The sequence below is a fragment of the Copadichromis virginalis genome, linkage group LG7, assembly GCF_057382275.1.
Source record: "Copadichromis virginalis isolate Kocher_CV1m ecotype Utaka linkage group LG7, C_Virginalis_male_GT1.1, whole genome shotgun sequence".
In the NCBI taxonomy this organism is placed as follows: Eukaryota; Metazoa; Chordata; class Actinopteri; order Cichliformes; family Cichlidae; genus Copadichromis; species Copadichromis virginalis.
The window spans coordinates 33,834,060-33,849,851 of NC_140624.1; the positions used below are offsets into that span (position 1 = coordinate 33,834,060).

The 15,792-nt window shown below is 40.8% G+C and overlaps 1 protein-coding gene and 1 long non-coding RNA gene across 2 annotated transcripts; one reads left to right on the top strand and one right to left on the bottom strand.

Moving 5' to 3' along the window:
- Nucleotides 1–7,752: 7,752 nt before the first annotated feature.
- Nucleotides 7,753–9,460, bottom strand: LOC146705463 (tripartite motif-containing protein 16-like). Its single transcript, XM_085465196.1, has one exon. It carries the CDS (start codon nucleotides 9,426–9,428, stop codon nucleotides 7,761–7,763), a length of 1,668 nt encoding a protein of 555 aa, XP_085321322.1. The 5' UTR covers nucleotides 9,429–9,460; the 3' UTR covers nucleotides 7,753–7,760.
- Nucleotides 9,461–14,439: 4,979 nt separating this feature from the next.
- On the top strand, nucleotides 14,440–15,118 carry LOC146705464 (uncharacterized). Its single transcript, XR_014921700.1, has 2 exons — nucleotides 14,440–14,655; nucleotides 14,856–15,118. It is a non-coding gene; the product is annotated as an uncharacterized LOC146705464 (long non-coding RNA).
- Nucleotides 15,119–15,792: the final 674 nt, after the last annotated feature.

A 15,792-nucleotide genomic window follows, 5' to 3' on the forward strand; every position in this document is an offset into this window, starting at 1 on the left:
GAGAAATGCCAGCACAGGCATCCAGTATCAGTAGTTTCAGGTGCTGCACATCTCGTATCTTCACACCACAGACAATTGCCTTCAGATGACCCCAAAGATAAAAGTCTAAGGGGGTCAGATCGGGAGACCTTGGGGGCCATTCAACTGGCCCACGACGACCAATCCACTTTCCAGGAAACTGTTCATCTAGGAATGCTCGGACCTGGCACCCATAATGTGGTGGTGCACCATCTTGCTGGAAAAACTCAGGGAACGAGCCAGCTTCAGTGCACAAAGAGGGAAACACATCATCATGTAGCAATTTCAAATATCCAGTGGCCTTGAGGTTTCCATTGATGAAGAATGGACCCACTATCGTTGTACCCCATAAACCACACCAAACCATCACTTTTGTTGTTCCAACAGTCTTGGAGGGATCCATCCAATGTGGGTTAGTGTCAGACCAATAGTGGTGGTTTTGTTTGTTAACTTCACCATTCACATAAAAGTTTGCCTCATCACTGAACAAAATCTTCCGCGTGAACTGAGGGTCCTGTTCCAATTTTTGTTTTGCCCATTCTCCAAATTCTGTGTGCCGATCTGGGCCATCCTCGTTGAGATGCTGCAGTAGCTGGAGTTTGTAAGGGTGCCATTTGTGAGTAGCTAATATCTGCCGAAGGGATGTTCGACTAATGCCACTCTCCAGTGACATGCGGCGAGTGCTACGCTGTGGGCTCTTGCTGAATGAAGCTAGGACAGCCACTGATGTTTCTTCATTAGTGACAGTTTTCTTGCGTCCACATTTTGGCAAATCCAACACTGAACTAGTTTCACGAAACCTAGCAAGCAGTTTGCTAACTGTAGCATGGGAGATGGGTGGTCTCGTAGGGTGTCTTGCATTGAAATCTGCTGCAATGACCCGGTTACTGCGTTCACCAGATATCAACACAATTTCGATCCGCTCCTCACGTGTTAACCTCTTCGACATGTCAATGGCTGTGAACAAAGAGAAACTTGTAAATAACTCATGAAAGAATAAAGTTACGTTAAAACCAAGCACACCATTGTTTTTCTTGTGTCATTACCAATAAGTTTGATGTGTCACATGGCCCTCTTCCCACTGAAAAAAACAAAAGCATCGAAAAAAACATCGAGACGACCCCTCCTAACTACAGTTTTATCAGTGAGGTCAGGGCGAGCAGGAGAGGAGGAGGGGTTGCTGTCTTATTTAATGAATCATTTCAATGTAAGCAGCTATCTCCTGGAAGTTTTCAGTCTTTTGAATATGTGGCTTTACAGCTGAAGGCCCCATCCAAAGTTGTGTTTCTTAATGTTTACAGGCCTCCCAAATACTGCACAGACTTTTTTAATGACCTCAGTGAACTGCTGTCTGTGATCTGTGTTGATTTTGACTGTGTAATTATTGCTGGGGATTTTAACATTCACGTGGACTACCCTCAGGACAAAGGGACTAAAGACCTGAGTAACACTCTGGGCAACTTTGGGCTGACTCAGCATGTAACAGAGGCCACACATAATAGAGGACACACTCTTGACCTACTGATCTCCAAAGGCCTGAGCATTTCAAAGGTTACTGTGTCTGATGTGGGCCTGTCTGATCATTACTGTGTTTTCTTTGAAAGTAAAATCTCAGCCCACACAAATATATCAACAACAGTGATCACAAAACGGTGTATAACTGAACACAGTAGTGCAATTTTTAACCAGGTCTTCCCATTAACACCTGACCTGTCCAGAGGGTCAGTCAATGAGCTCGTCAATAGCTTCAATGCTAACATGTTAAATGTAATGGACACTATTGCTCCCATTAAGGTGAAGGTTATCTCTGGAAGGAAAAAGTCTCCATGGAGAAACTCCACACTGGTGAAAAATGAAAAAAGAGAGTGTAGGAAAGCTGAGCGCAGATGGAGAAAAACAAACCTCCAGGTTCATTATGACATTTATAAAGAGAAACTTCACAATTATAATTTACAACTGAGGAATGCAAGGAGGTCCTACTTCTCTGACATCATCACTAAAAACAGCCATAATGCTCGGGTCTTATTTTCTACAGTTGACAGGCTAACAAACCCTCCTGTGTCAGTGGCAGCTGAACTTCATTCGACCATGGCCTGCAATGACTTTGCCAAATTCTTCACAGAAAAAATCCAAAAAATTAGACAAGCAATTGGTACATCAACAGCAGATCCAGGATATGTACTGTGTCCACCAAAAAACTGTTTAAACACCATGAAACAGTTTCAACCTATTAACAGCAAAGACCTGGAGGACATCTTAGGTCAACTGAACTCCTCCTCCTGCTGTTTAGATGTCCTGCCAACAAGTTTTTTCAAAAAGGTCTCAAAGACTTTAGAGTCAGACCTGTTACAGATCGTCAACTTTTCTTTATTATCAGGTGTGTTTCCAGAATCACTAAAAACTGCTGTAATCAAACCTATACTGAAAAAGGACAATCTTGACAAGACACAAATGAACAACTACAGGCCGATCTCAAATCTCCCGTTTTTAAGTAAGATCATTGAAAAAGCAGTTTCTCAACAGCTCAGTTACTTCTTAAAACAGAATAATTGCTACGATGCCTTCCAGTCAGGTTTTAGACAGAACCACAGCACTGAAACCGCTCTGACCAAAGTGTTTAATGACATATGTCTGAATACAGACAGTGGAAAAATGTCAGTCCTAGTTTTACTGGATCTCAGTGCAGCATTTGATACAGTTGACCACAACATATTACTCAAACGACTGGAGAACTGGACAGGTCTTTCAGGAACTGTACTAAACTGGTTCAAAACATACGTAGAAAACAGGAAATACTTTGTATCAATAGGTAACTTCACATCTGAGCAGACAAGTATCACATGTGGAGTTCCCCAAGGTTCCATCTTGGGACCCCTTCTGTTTAACATCTACATGCTCCCACTGGCACAGATTATAAACAACAACAAAATAAACTATCACAGCTATGCAGATGACACACAAATATATATCACAATGTCACCAGGAGACCGAGGCCCTGTACAGGCTCTTGGTAAATGCATTGAGGAAATCAATGACTGGTTGTGCCACAATTTTCTCCAGCTAAACAAAAACAAAACTGAGGTAATAGTCTTTGGCGCCAAAGAAAAACAATTACAGGTCACCAGAGAACTTCAGTCTATACATCTAAAAACCACAAACCAGGCGAGAAATTTGGGTGTAGTGATGGATGCAGACCTAAACTTAGAAAAACACATTAAGACAATAACAAAGTCAGCTTACTATCACCTCAAGAATATATCAAGGATAAAAGATCTGATGTCTCAACAGGACCTGGAAAAACTAGTCCATGCATTCATCTTTAGTAGGCTTGATTACTGTAACAGCATCTTTACAGGTCTACCTAAAAAATCAGTCAGACAACTACAGCTCATTCAGAACTCTGCTGCTCGAGTCCTCACTAAGACCAAAAAAGTGGACCACATCAGTCCAACTCTGAGGTCCTTACACTGGCTGCCTGTCCGTCAGAGGATAGACTTTAAAGTTCTGATGCTGGCCTATAAAGCTCTGAATGGTTTAGGACCAAAATACATCAATGACCTCCTGACCCAGTATGAACCATCCAGATCCCTCAGGTCATCTGGATCCGGTCTTTTATCAGTTCCCAGAGTCAGAACCAGACACGGAGAAGCTGCATTCAGCTTTTATGCTCCTTATATCTGGAACAAACTCCCAGAAAGCCTCAGATCAGCTGAAACACTCAGTTTATTTAAATCCAGGTTGAAGACTCACCTGTTCTCAGCTGCATTTGAATAAAGCACCAAATCCACACTTTAAGCTTAAATTTCAAAACTTACATTTAACTACTGATTTTATCTACTGTTCTGATTTTATCTGTTTTGATTTTATATACTGTTGTTTGTTTGTTTGTTTGTTAATTAGTTAGTTAGTTTATTTGCTTGTTTTATTCAATTTTAAATCCTGCTTTTTATTTGTTCTTGTTTCTAATGTCTCTGTAAAGCACTTTGAATCACCTTGTTGTTGAATTGTGCTATACAAATAAACTTGCCTTGCCTTGCCTTGCCTTGCCAAGATGGCCGACTTCTAAGTGGCCACCATGGTCACCACCCATCTTGAGGAGTTTGCCACCTCACACATGCTAATGTGCCACAAACAGGACTTTAATATCACCAACCATTCCCATTTTACTACGGTGTATCCATATAAATGGCCCACCCTGTAGTTGGCAATAAAACAGTTTTATTGGGAATTAACTTAAAAAACAAACAAACAACAAACAAACATATGTCTCCTATTTTTTTTGTCACACAGGAAAGAAGCATCAATATCTGATGAGATGACTTATTTATTTCTTTTTTGTTTGTTTTTTTCAACAGGAGAAGAATATCTCTGACAAGTTGATTTGTTCACATTTTCACATCTTAATTTTTAAGTGAAATGTGCATTTTGAGTTTATACACTATGTATATAAGGCGACCGTTTCCTTTTGCAGTATTTTTGTGTGGTTCGTTTTTCTATGTCTTAACAAAAGGGGAACAAAGGTGTTTTTTCACATGGTCTCACTGAGGTGATGCGAATTGAAACATGCATCCTTTTCTTTTTGTGCGGGGGGGGAATGTGCTGGAAAAGCTTGAAAAGGGACCTTGAAAGTGCTTAAAAAGTGCTTGAATTTGACTCTGAAAAAGGTGTATGAACCCTGAAGCTACATTTAATGAGGCACTGATATCACTAATACCAAAAAAAGATAAAGACAATACAGATCCATCAAATTACAGACCAATAAGCTTATTGAATTTGGACTGCAAAATACTTACAAAAGTTCTAGCCTTAAAGTTCTGGGTATCATCATACATCCAAATCAGACTGGATTTATGAAAACACGCTCTTCCTCAGATAACATTCGAAAGCTACTCCATTTGATGTGGCTGAGCCGGTCTAAAGATACTTCAATAGCAGCTTTCTCCTTAGATGAGGAGAAGGCTTTTGACAAAATTGAATGGAGCTTTCTTTTTTCAACCTTGTTCCGGTTCGGGTTTGGTCCACACTTTCTAAATTGGGTTAAAGTGCTATACAAAGAACCAAAGGCGGCGGTAATATCAAATGGTATGGTTTCACCCTTCTTTAGTTTGTCACGTGGAGCTCATCAGGGCTATTCTTTAAGCCCCCTTTTGTTCTTAATTTTTATAGAAACATTGTCAGTGAGTATCAGATCAAACAAGGAGATTAAAGGTGTCATAGGTGGGCAGCAGGAACACAAACTCCTCCTCTATGCTGATGATATTCTTGCCATTATAACAGACCCACTTTTATCAGTGTCGCATTTAATGGACACCATAAAGGCGTTCTCTGAGGTGTCAGGTTATACTATTAACTGGGGAAAGTCTGAAGTAATGCCACTATCCCCACTATGCTATCCATACATGGTAGAAAAATTCAATTTTAAATGAGTGCCTAGAGGGATGAAGTATCTTGGGATTAGGCTAAGCCAAGATATGGAGGCCCTACCCCCAACTTAATTTTGACCCAGTCCTAAAAATAAAAACAAATATAGAAAAATGGGCCAAATTAAAAATCTCATTGTGGGGCAAAATAAATATTGTAAAAATGATTATAGCTCCCCAATTTAACTATGTAGTAATGATGTTACCAATTGCGATACCGCCTGGTTTCTTTAAACAGTATGAAGACTTAATTAAGCAGTTTCTGTGGGATGGGAAAAGGGCAAGAATCAAGCTAAGTAAATTATATGCTCCTAGAGAGAAGGGTGGTTTAAGTTTACCCGATCCAAGATTATGTTCAGTCTCATTCGAGGTGGCAAAATTGGTTAATTACTGGGGGAAAATCAAGCCAGACAGGAATGGCTAAGTATAGAGTCTGAAATTTATACTCCCTTCGATCCAAAAGGTATGTTGTCTCAAAGCTGCACTTCAACGAACCCAATGTTGTTTCACTCTACCCAGGTTTGGCTCAATATACATAGAATTCTTAAAATATCACCTCATGTGCAGTTTTACTCATCTCTTTGAAACAATCCAGCTATTCATATAGGGAAAAAATTGTGTTTTGGAAATTGTGGCAGTCTCATGCCATAAATGTTATTAGCGACTTATTTAAAGATGGGGAATTTATGACCTATAGAGACCTTGTTCAAACATACAAATTGAAAGGGAAAATTTCTGGAGATATTTGCAAATTAGACATTGTGTGACGTTGAAGTTCAGAAGGGGACATGAAAATCTAGTTCTAAATTTTATAAATATGCCTCAGGAGCACCACACAGCATCATGTTTTTATAGGTTGGTAAATGATAATAGAAGTGGGGAATGTTCCAATAGTAAAACTTTGTGGCAGAAAGATTTAAATGCACCAATTCCAAACAAAAAATGGATGGGCATTTTGGCGGAAAATGGGATTTATGTTAAGGAGGCGAGGAGCAAATGCATACAATATAAAATTCTGCATAGATATTATCATACTCCAACAAGATTACACCGTATGAAGCTTATGGCTGACTATCTCTGTTGGAAATGTAAAATTGAGGCGGGGACTTTCCTACATTGTTTTTGGGAATGTTCCCTATAATCATAACCACTGCAGTCGTCACACTTTTAAAAGGTTGGTCAGGATTAGAAGTGCCCTTAACTCCTGAATTGTGCTTGTTAGGAGACCGTTCTCATATTCCAAGAATTCATAATAATATTTTTACGGTTGTTATGGTTGGTTGGTAACTGCATCGAGGATTATCCTTAGGCACTGGAAGACTACAGTACGTCCTGAACTGAAAGACTGGATCAGAGCAATGGCAGAGACTGCTTCCTATGAGTCCATGCTGAATAAACTTAAAAATGATACAGAAGACAAAGATGAACATTGGGACTACTTTTGGAGCTATCTGAAGCAAACAGGAAATCATGACCATATTATCATAATCTGAAGGACTATTAACTGTGGCCACTGGTCCAAATGTTACTTTAACGTCAATTTTATTTGCCCATTTCTGTGTTTCTTCTCTTGGAACCCACTGTTAGTTAGTTTCTCTTTTCTTTCTTTTAGACTTGTAAGGGCAGGGGTGCACACCAGCAGTTTTCTTGTTTTGTTTTGTTTGTTTGTTTGTTTGTTTTGTTCTTTTGTTTTTCTCCCTCTTATACAGGTTTAAGTATATGATGCAAAATCAATAAAAAACTTTAATGTCAAAAAAAAAAGATGATAAGTTCAGGCTCCATTGTATTGCTATGCGTTCGCCAAACAAGAAACCACTATGCTATGGAGCAACTAGAAGCATGAATAAAGAAAATGAAACAACAAAACTCCACTGGTTATTCAAAACATGGAACAAAATACTCATGGTTCTAAATAAACAGACACACATACTTCATTTAAGAAACACATTTTTAAAGCAAATTTATTTAATGATGGTGATCAACTTGTGGATACATTACTACAACATTTTATGAAAATATTTACGAGTTAAAAATGGAACAAAATAAAATGAACTGCATTTCATCAATGAAAAACTGTAATGATGAGCAAAATATTGTTTAAAAGATACAGAAAATGAAATTTTAATTTTTCAATTTAAAATCTCTGGTCAAAGCATGACATTTTTGTTAATTATTTTATTGCATGCAAATGTATTTTGTCCATATCCTCTTTAACATTCCAGGGTGCAACCTAACAAGGGCTATATATTTAATTAAAAAAAAAAAAAAAAAAAAACGCACAAGAAAAGCACAAAGTAATTACTTGATTCTCCCTACTCAAACTCAGACAAACACAGCAGAGGAGTCTGATCCTAAGAAGTGACTTGCCCTCAGTCCAACGTAGAGCGGCTGATTGAATGTGGTCTGGACTCTGTGAAGGAGAGTCATGGTGCCAGAGACACTATAGAAGGACAGAATACCTGCTTTGTGATCCAGGTACACTCCAATTTTGGAAGACACAGGGCCTGTAAACCTATCACAATTTTTTCCATGACTGAGTGAATAATTACTACTGTAACAGTCTAATGCCCAAGACTCACTATTGTTTCCAAATTCACTTTGATCTCCCGTTCTGCTTATGCTTTTGTATGCGACTGCTATGTAAATACCAAACCCACTCCACTCTACCTCCCAGTAATGACATCCAGTCAGACTTTCTCTGCTCAGGACCTGAGACCTGTTCATGAATCTTTCAGGGTGACCTGGATATGCCTGTTTTTTACTCACAAATGTTGCCCTTCTGTTCTCTTCAGATAATAACAGCCGCATGTTTACAGTGTCTGGATCCAGTGTGAGCTGAGTTGAAAACTTTAAGAATTCAGCTCTGGTTTGTGGCTCTGGTTGAGGTAGCAACACGTCTACATCAGTCACTGTGCGGGAAACTTTTTGCCATCCTTCCTGAAGATCATCCTGCAGTTTATTTTTCACCTCTAATACAGCAGCCGGCACATCATCAAAGTACAGCAGAGGATGACGTTTAGTAAAAGGTATCTCTGTAGATTCAGTAAAATTTGAGAACAAAGGGAACATGTGTAGAAACTGAGTGTGATCCTCTGTGTGAGAGAGCTGTTCCAGTTCAGCATGTTTTCTTTTCAGTTCACTGAGCTCTTCCTGCAGTTTTTCCACAACCTGTTTAGCTCGTTTTACTTCAGTTCTCTGTTGGCATCTGATCTGTTGCTGGATATCAGAATTTTTTTCTTTGATGTGAAAGAAAAGTTGTTCAAATGTCTTCTCAGTGTCCCTCACAGCTTTATCAGCAGACTGATTGATGGCCTCCATTTCCTGCAGAAACACCTTAACATGTTCTTCTCTGTCCTGAATTCTTATTTGAAAATTTTCCAGACACGGCTTCAGCTCTTTCTGCTTTTCAGTTCTTTCTGTTGAAGCTGGGACTGTGTCGTGGCCTTTATGTTCACCCATGGAGCACAAATAACAGATACACTGCTGATCCGTGCGACAGAAAATCTTCATTACCTCATTGTGGTGAGAGCACATGTTCTCCTGAAGCTTCTTGAATGGGTTGACCAGTTTGTGTTTCTTCAATCCATCTACATTATTATGAGGCTGTAGATGGCGCTCACAATAAGAGACCACACAGTGCAGACACGACTTGAAGGCTTTCAGTTTTCTCCCACTACAAACATCACAGGCCACATCTCCAGGTCCAGCATAGCAGTGATTAGCAGGAACAGCATACAGTCCAGTCTGCTTCACTTCCTCCACTAACTCTGCTAACATGGTGTTTTTCACCAGAGCAGGCCTTGGTATGAAGGTCTGTCTGCACTGAGGACAGCTGTGGATGTGCTTCTGATCCTGTCCATCCCAGTGAATTTTAATACAGTCCCTGCAGTAGCTGTGTCCACAGGGAATAGTCACAGGATCATTCAGTAGATCCAAACAGATCGCGCAGCAGAGTTTGTCACCAGCAATTTTAAATCCTTTCTGTGCCATTTCTCCCCATAGACAAAGTGTCAGGGAATGCATGTGAATGTTTTACAGTTTTGACAGAGAGCAAAAGAAGGAGGGGTTGACACATTCTGATAGATTCCAGAAACAGGATCAGCAGGTTTGAATGACCTAATATGTGTTAAGTGCATTGCTATGCATTCCTGCCTCAGTAACTGGAAACGCCTGAGAAATCATCTTCCACCAAAAACAAGAGGAAGCTTTTCTTATATTTTATTTAGGTTATTGTAATTGCATCCATATATCATAATAATATATTTGAGAATGCTTTGGTACTCTCTTGCCCTCCTCATGTTACTATTATCATTATTATTATGACAGTGATTGAAATGCACCTAATTTCAAACACCAAATAATCTTTACCAGGTGAGCATTTTCCTTTTGGTTTGAAGTCTAAGACATGTATAAATGTTACATATTTGTGAAGACTAACATTGTTTAAGTATGTCAGGGCATCGCAGCAATGCACAGTTAGCCCCGTAGAATCAGCTGATGTCGGATGTCGGAGTGGAGGATCCCATCCTGTACCTCCTACAGAGAGGCCACTCACACCTGAAAAAGGGAAAGGGCACGGTCAGGATCCTGTTTCTTGACTTTTTGAGTGCCTTTAATGCAATCCGGCCCCGTCTACTTCAGGAAAAACTAAACAGGATGCAGGCGGACCCCTGCCTGGTCGCTTGGATCTCCAACTACCTCATTGACAGACCACAGTACGTCAGGCTGAAGGTCATCACATCTGACACTGTGGTCAGCAGCACAGGGGCACCACAGGGAACAGTGCTTTCCCCTCTTCTCTTCACCCTGTACACCTCTGACTTCTGCTATAACTCTGAATTATGCCATATTCTGAAGTTTGTGGATGACACGGCCATCATGGGGTGTATCTGGGATGACCAGGGCCCTGTTTCAGGAAGCCGGTTTAGTGGAAAAACTGAGTAAGTATACCCTGAGTTAACGAAAACTCTGGGTTTTCGGTTTCACAAAGCGAGTTCAGCTGAAGCCTGAGTGAGTCACTATGACGACACACGCCGTGAAGCTAACCTGCCCCCTAGCAGGTTTACTACAACTAACCCTGACTGTCTCCGCCCCTTTGTCAGAAACCTGACAGTAGGAAGTGTCAGACATGGCGTGTCCCTTCCTTGAAGAGCCAGTAGATCGTGAAGCCCAAATTCTCCGCAGAGCTCTCCGCCAGGAGAGAGTGATCAGAGCGCGTTTGGACATTTTATCATTTCCTGATGATTGTCTGTGCGAATGTTACCGTTTTTCAGCACAATCTATAAGTTATTTGGATAACATCCTCAGGCCATATATTACGCATGTGACACATCGCGGACATGCTCTCAGTTCATTGCATATTATTTGTATTGCACTTCGGTTTTTTGCAAACGGGAGCTTTCTGTATAATATTGGTGAAGCTGAGCACGTTTCCAAGGCTACCGTCTGTCGGGCAGTCAGGAATGTTACAGTTGCACTGAAACGTCTCTTGTACACGTTTGTGGTGTTCCCCGGTCATAGACCCACAAGATTCATCAAAGAGGGATGCCACAAAATTGCAGGTATCAGGATGACCAAAACTTAATTTATGATGTGGTGATACTTGAACTACTACTTAAATATTACATTTATTTTCAGGGTTCCCAGGCGTGATTGGCTGTATAGATGGCACTCACATTCCAATCATTGCTCCTTCAGTAAATGAAGGAGACTATGTGAACAGGAAGTCTTTCCACAGCATTAATGTACAGGTACATAGTTCCCTGTAGCATTTCAAACTAACAAATTATTTCATTATAGTAATGGATGCTAATTTGTGTTCTCTGCACTGTGAAGATCATATGTGATGCTGCCAACATTATCACAAATGTGGAAGCCAAGTGGCCAGGCTCTGTCCATGACTCACAAATATTCCGTGAATGTACACTGAGCACAAAATTTGGACATGGTGAGTTGAAAATACTTTAAAATATATAAAGACCAATTGCTTCAGGGACATTTGAACTGAAGTGTATCCTTCTGTCTTAGGAGAGTTCACTGGCTACTTGCTTGGTGATAGGGGGTATCCATGTTTACCCTATTTGCTTACCCCTTACTCTGACCCTGAACCGGGCCCACAGCAGCGATATAATCTGGCTAATTGCAGGACAAGAGCCAGAATTGAAATGACTATCGGAATGCTTAAGGCCCGGTTCCAGTGCCTGCAAAGACTCAGGGTCACCCCAGAAAGGGCATGTGACATTATTGTGGCATGTGTGATTCTTCACAACATTGCCACAATTAGAGGAGAACACTGTCCTTCTGAACCAAACAGCAGTGATCCAAACCATGAACATCCTGACCCTCCCACGGACATACAAGATGGAAGTGCAGTCAGAGACACCATATGTCACAATCATTTCTTTTGACCCATCACCTCAACATGTTGAAAGAAGAATAAACAGATTTTTTGTTCAACTGGCTTTATTGGTCACCTGTGTTTCCTGTACACAAAGTATTAAAAGATGTAAACCTCATAAAGTGTCTCTGTTGCTTCCTCCTCTGTAACAGCTGTCAATGTTTCTTCATTATTTTCCTGTAGTAAAGAAATAAACAACATTGCTGTTCTACTGTAAACTCATATAATCTGTGGAGTATTACTCACAACTGCATGTTGGTCTGGCTCAACAGGAGGCTGCACCAGATGCAGTACACCACCACCATCAACTGATAGAATATGAGGTTCATACAGGTCACTTATAACTTACAAGGGACCAAATGGCAATTAACAAACATACCAATCAGCTTACACTTCATTGTCATTATGCTCTCAAAGACAACCAAGACTGAGGGAAGGCAAAATCAGTAGGAAAATAACTTCACTACAAAATAATCCATTATGGTAAAGAGTTTATCAAATGAATGAGTAGCACTGCGAAGGTGACTGTGAAGAAAGGATGTATGCACATCATGTATTATTTTGAATTTACCCCCTATGTAGGCACTTGTGTCTTGCGGGGTTATTGACTCAGAGGATGTCCCCGCAGAGATGCCTTCGGCCACAGGGCGCCCACTGTTTTGGCTGAGGGCCAACTGCTCAGCCTCTGTGAGTGGTGGTGGTGGAGGACCCCCACCTGTTTTTCGGGCCTCCGCTTTTTTTCTGTTGGCTATAACGGGCCACATTTGAGCATACAGAATAAGCAAATATGTACTTGTAATGTGCTCAGATAATTTCAATAAGTGCTTACAGAGGGGAAATTAATGTAGCCTCTAACTGCAATTGATTTACATCGGACAAACAGACCAAGCACTATGGCTCATAATACAATTACACCTTACCTGTTTGGACTATATTTTTATATTTCATTTTTACTTGCTGCCAGGAACGTTTGGGGCCTGTTGGGTTGCACCTGCGCTCACATCACATCACAAAATAAAATGTATAAAATAACAAATAAAATAACATATGATAAAATAACGTGTTAAATGGGTGGAAATCCCTCGATCAATGTTTATATTAACACTCACGCATTGACTCTGTCGGCTATGTTTTGCCATGCATGCTTTTGCAGCTGTGGCTAACTTGACTTTTTTCCGCGGAATTTGCATGTTATCGGCATATGCTGCCATCAGAATTTCGGCCTCAAGCGCTGTAAAATACATTGACCGCGCCTTCTTTCCCATGGTGACTCGCTTAATCTGTGCTCCGCTTATCAGGGCTTTATGTATCCTCGTCCTGCGCGCTTCACTTGGGGTTAAAGCAACTCCGCGTTGACTGAACTACTTGTTATCAGCCTTTCTGAAACCGAATATTCCGAGTTGGACAGTTCGGGGTTACTCAACCCTGAGTATCGTTTTTCACTCTGAGTTTTCTAAACCGGCTTCCTGAAACAGGGCCCAGGAAGAGGAGTAGAGGAGTCTGGCGAGGAACTTTGTCACATGGGAGTCACTCAAACCACCTGCAGCTCAACACATGAGAGACCAAGAAACTGGTTGTGGACTTCGGGAGGTCCAGACTAGTTCGGATAGAGGGAGAGGAGGTGGAGGTGGTCAACAAATACAAGTACCTCGGGCTGTGGGTGGACAACAAACTTGGACTGGTCATACAACACGCTGCACCTGTATAAAAAAGGCCAAAGCAGACTGTACTTCCTCAGGAGGCTGAGGTCTTTTGACATCTGCACGAAGCTACTGAGGATGTTTTACCAGTCGGTAGTTGCCAGAGCTGTTCTGTGCTGTGGTGTGCTGGGGGAGCAGCACAGCAAAGAAGGACTCATCCAGGCTGGACAAACTGATCAGGAAGGCTGTGGTCGGCATGAAGCTGGATGATGGGTCTGTCTAGCACAACCCCTCACTGGAATGAGACAATTCTACTACAACAGCAGAAGGAAGACGCAAGTCACCAAAGTTCTTTGTGTTACTCGTGCACGAGGGAGAGAACTGTGACAAGTCTCTCTCGTCTGCTCTCTTGTAACACTGCTCTTTATTGAGGTTACATGAATATGCATAGGTTCATTAACATAGGATATCTTACATAGGCGTACATGTAAACAAAGAGTACCTTGTCTGTGTGTACGTATAGGCGTGTGTGTGTGTGTGTGTGTGTGTGTGTGTGTGTGTGGGGTCAAGATGTGGCCCTGTGAACGACTTCCCTAAACCTGCTGGCCTGGAAGTCCAGCAGTTCATCTAAACAAAAGGCACTTATACTGAAACAGATATAGTTGTGTTTACCATACCATAAAACAGTAAGAGAAGGTATGACTATGACCTCTCTCATGACCCCAGGATGTGTGTGTATGCCAGAGTGCTCTGGGAGGCACACAGAGTCTTTGCAGACTGCTAAGGATCAGACATCCTATCATTATGCAATCGATTATAAAACTGAGCATATATGAGTAAATATTTCTAAGCATAAATGACGATCCACAATATAAACCTGACATTGGACACTGGCGACAGTGGCAGAGAAAAGGACACTAAACTGCTGGACATTATGGACAATGCTGGGCATTCTCTGTGTAACAGAGTCATAAATAACATTGTTATAATTACACAAAATGTGTTCTAAACCCCCAAACTTCTCCTTTTATACCTGACTTTTAGGACCTCCAAGCCTGTAGTTGTGTTCATTATCAGTTAGAGCCCCTCCTCATTCTTTTCTTCTTCTTTGGTGCAATACTATAAATACAGTGTACCCCTTTTGCCTCTCCCCTTTTTCTACAATTCCCCTGTGGGAGAGGTGGGTGTCATTTCTTTCCAGCACCTTAAAGCACACATAATTCATATTTAACCACCCTGATGTTTATGATTGCGATTTTAATTCAGTTATTGTCATTATTGAGCCTGTTTTTGTAAGATGTTATAAGTGTGTAGTATGTGTGTGTCATAAATGTGTTTTAGGCGCCATAAATGATAGTATGAATATGTATTCCTTGCTAGCTTGGGAGCTGTGGTGGGTTGAGCTAATCCTCTTCCCCACTGTCTGTATTTGGTCGTAGGAGCTGGAGTGGGCAAATTATTTACTTGGAGGTCTTTCTTTCTTTTACCTTTTTTATCAGGTATGTCAGATTTCATGTTGTTTTTGTTTTATCTTATGTCAAATATGTTACGTGTAAATGCATATTTTATGTTTAATGTAAAAATAAATGCCAGCCCTTTTTCTACAATTCCCCTGTGGGAGAGGAGCTGGAGTGGGCAAATTATTTACTTGGAGGTCTTTCTTTCTTTTACCTTTTTTATCAGACACAACGCAGAATCACACCGGTTACATCTGCACACAGTCGTAAATAATCAGAGGAGCCTATTCAGCGACAGTTTGCTTCTCCCAAAGTCAAGAACCAACAGACTTAAAAACTCCTTTGTCCCACACGCTGTTACGGCCCTGGGCTGGCTGTGTACCTCTGTTGTGCTCTGTGTCTTTAAGAGTCTAGCCAACGGAAAAGTTTTCCCAATCCCTGAGGTAATTGAAAACCCTGTCAATGATTCTGTTTTTGTTTTTGAACCTGCCGCTGACAGTCTGCCCTCTGTTTTTCCTGCCTGCGTTGTCACGCGCGCCCACAAGCGCAAATACGGTGATGTTAGTATTTAGTATTTATTTATTTATTGTCATTGTCAAGAACAATGAAATTGCGTTTGGGGCTTCCATACAACCCAAAAAAAAGAAGAAAATAATAAATACCCCTTAAAACCCAAGTGTACATATTTAACCCAGTGTGACTCCAATGCAATAAGACAATCCTTAGCAATAATGTTCGTAGAAATTCAGACAAAGACATGAGAAACATGACAAAATACAACAATGCAACCCATTCAATATTATTGTACTGTGAGATATGATATCAGATATGATAGTTATCTATTTAAGAAAGAGGGGGGG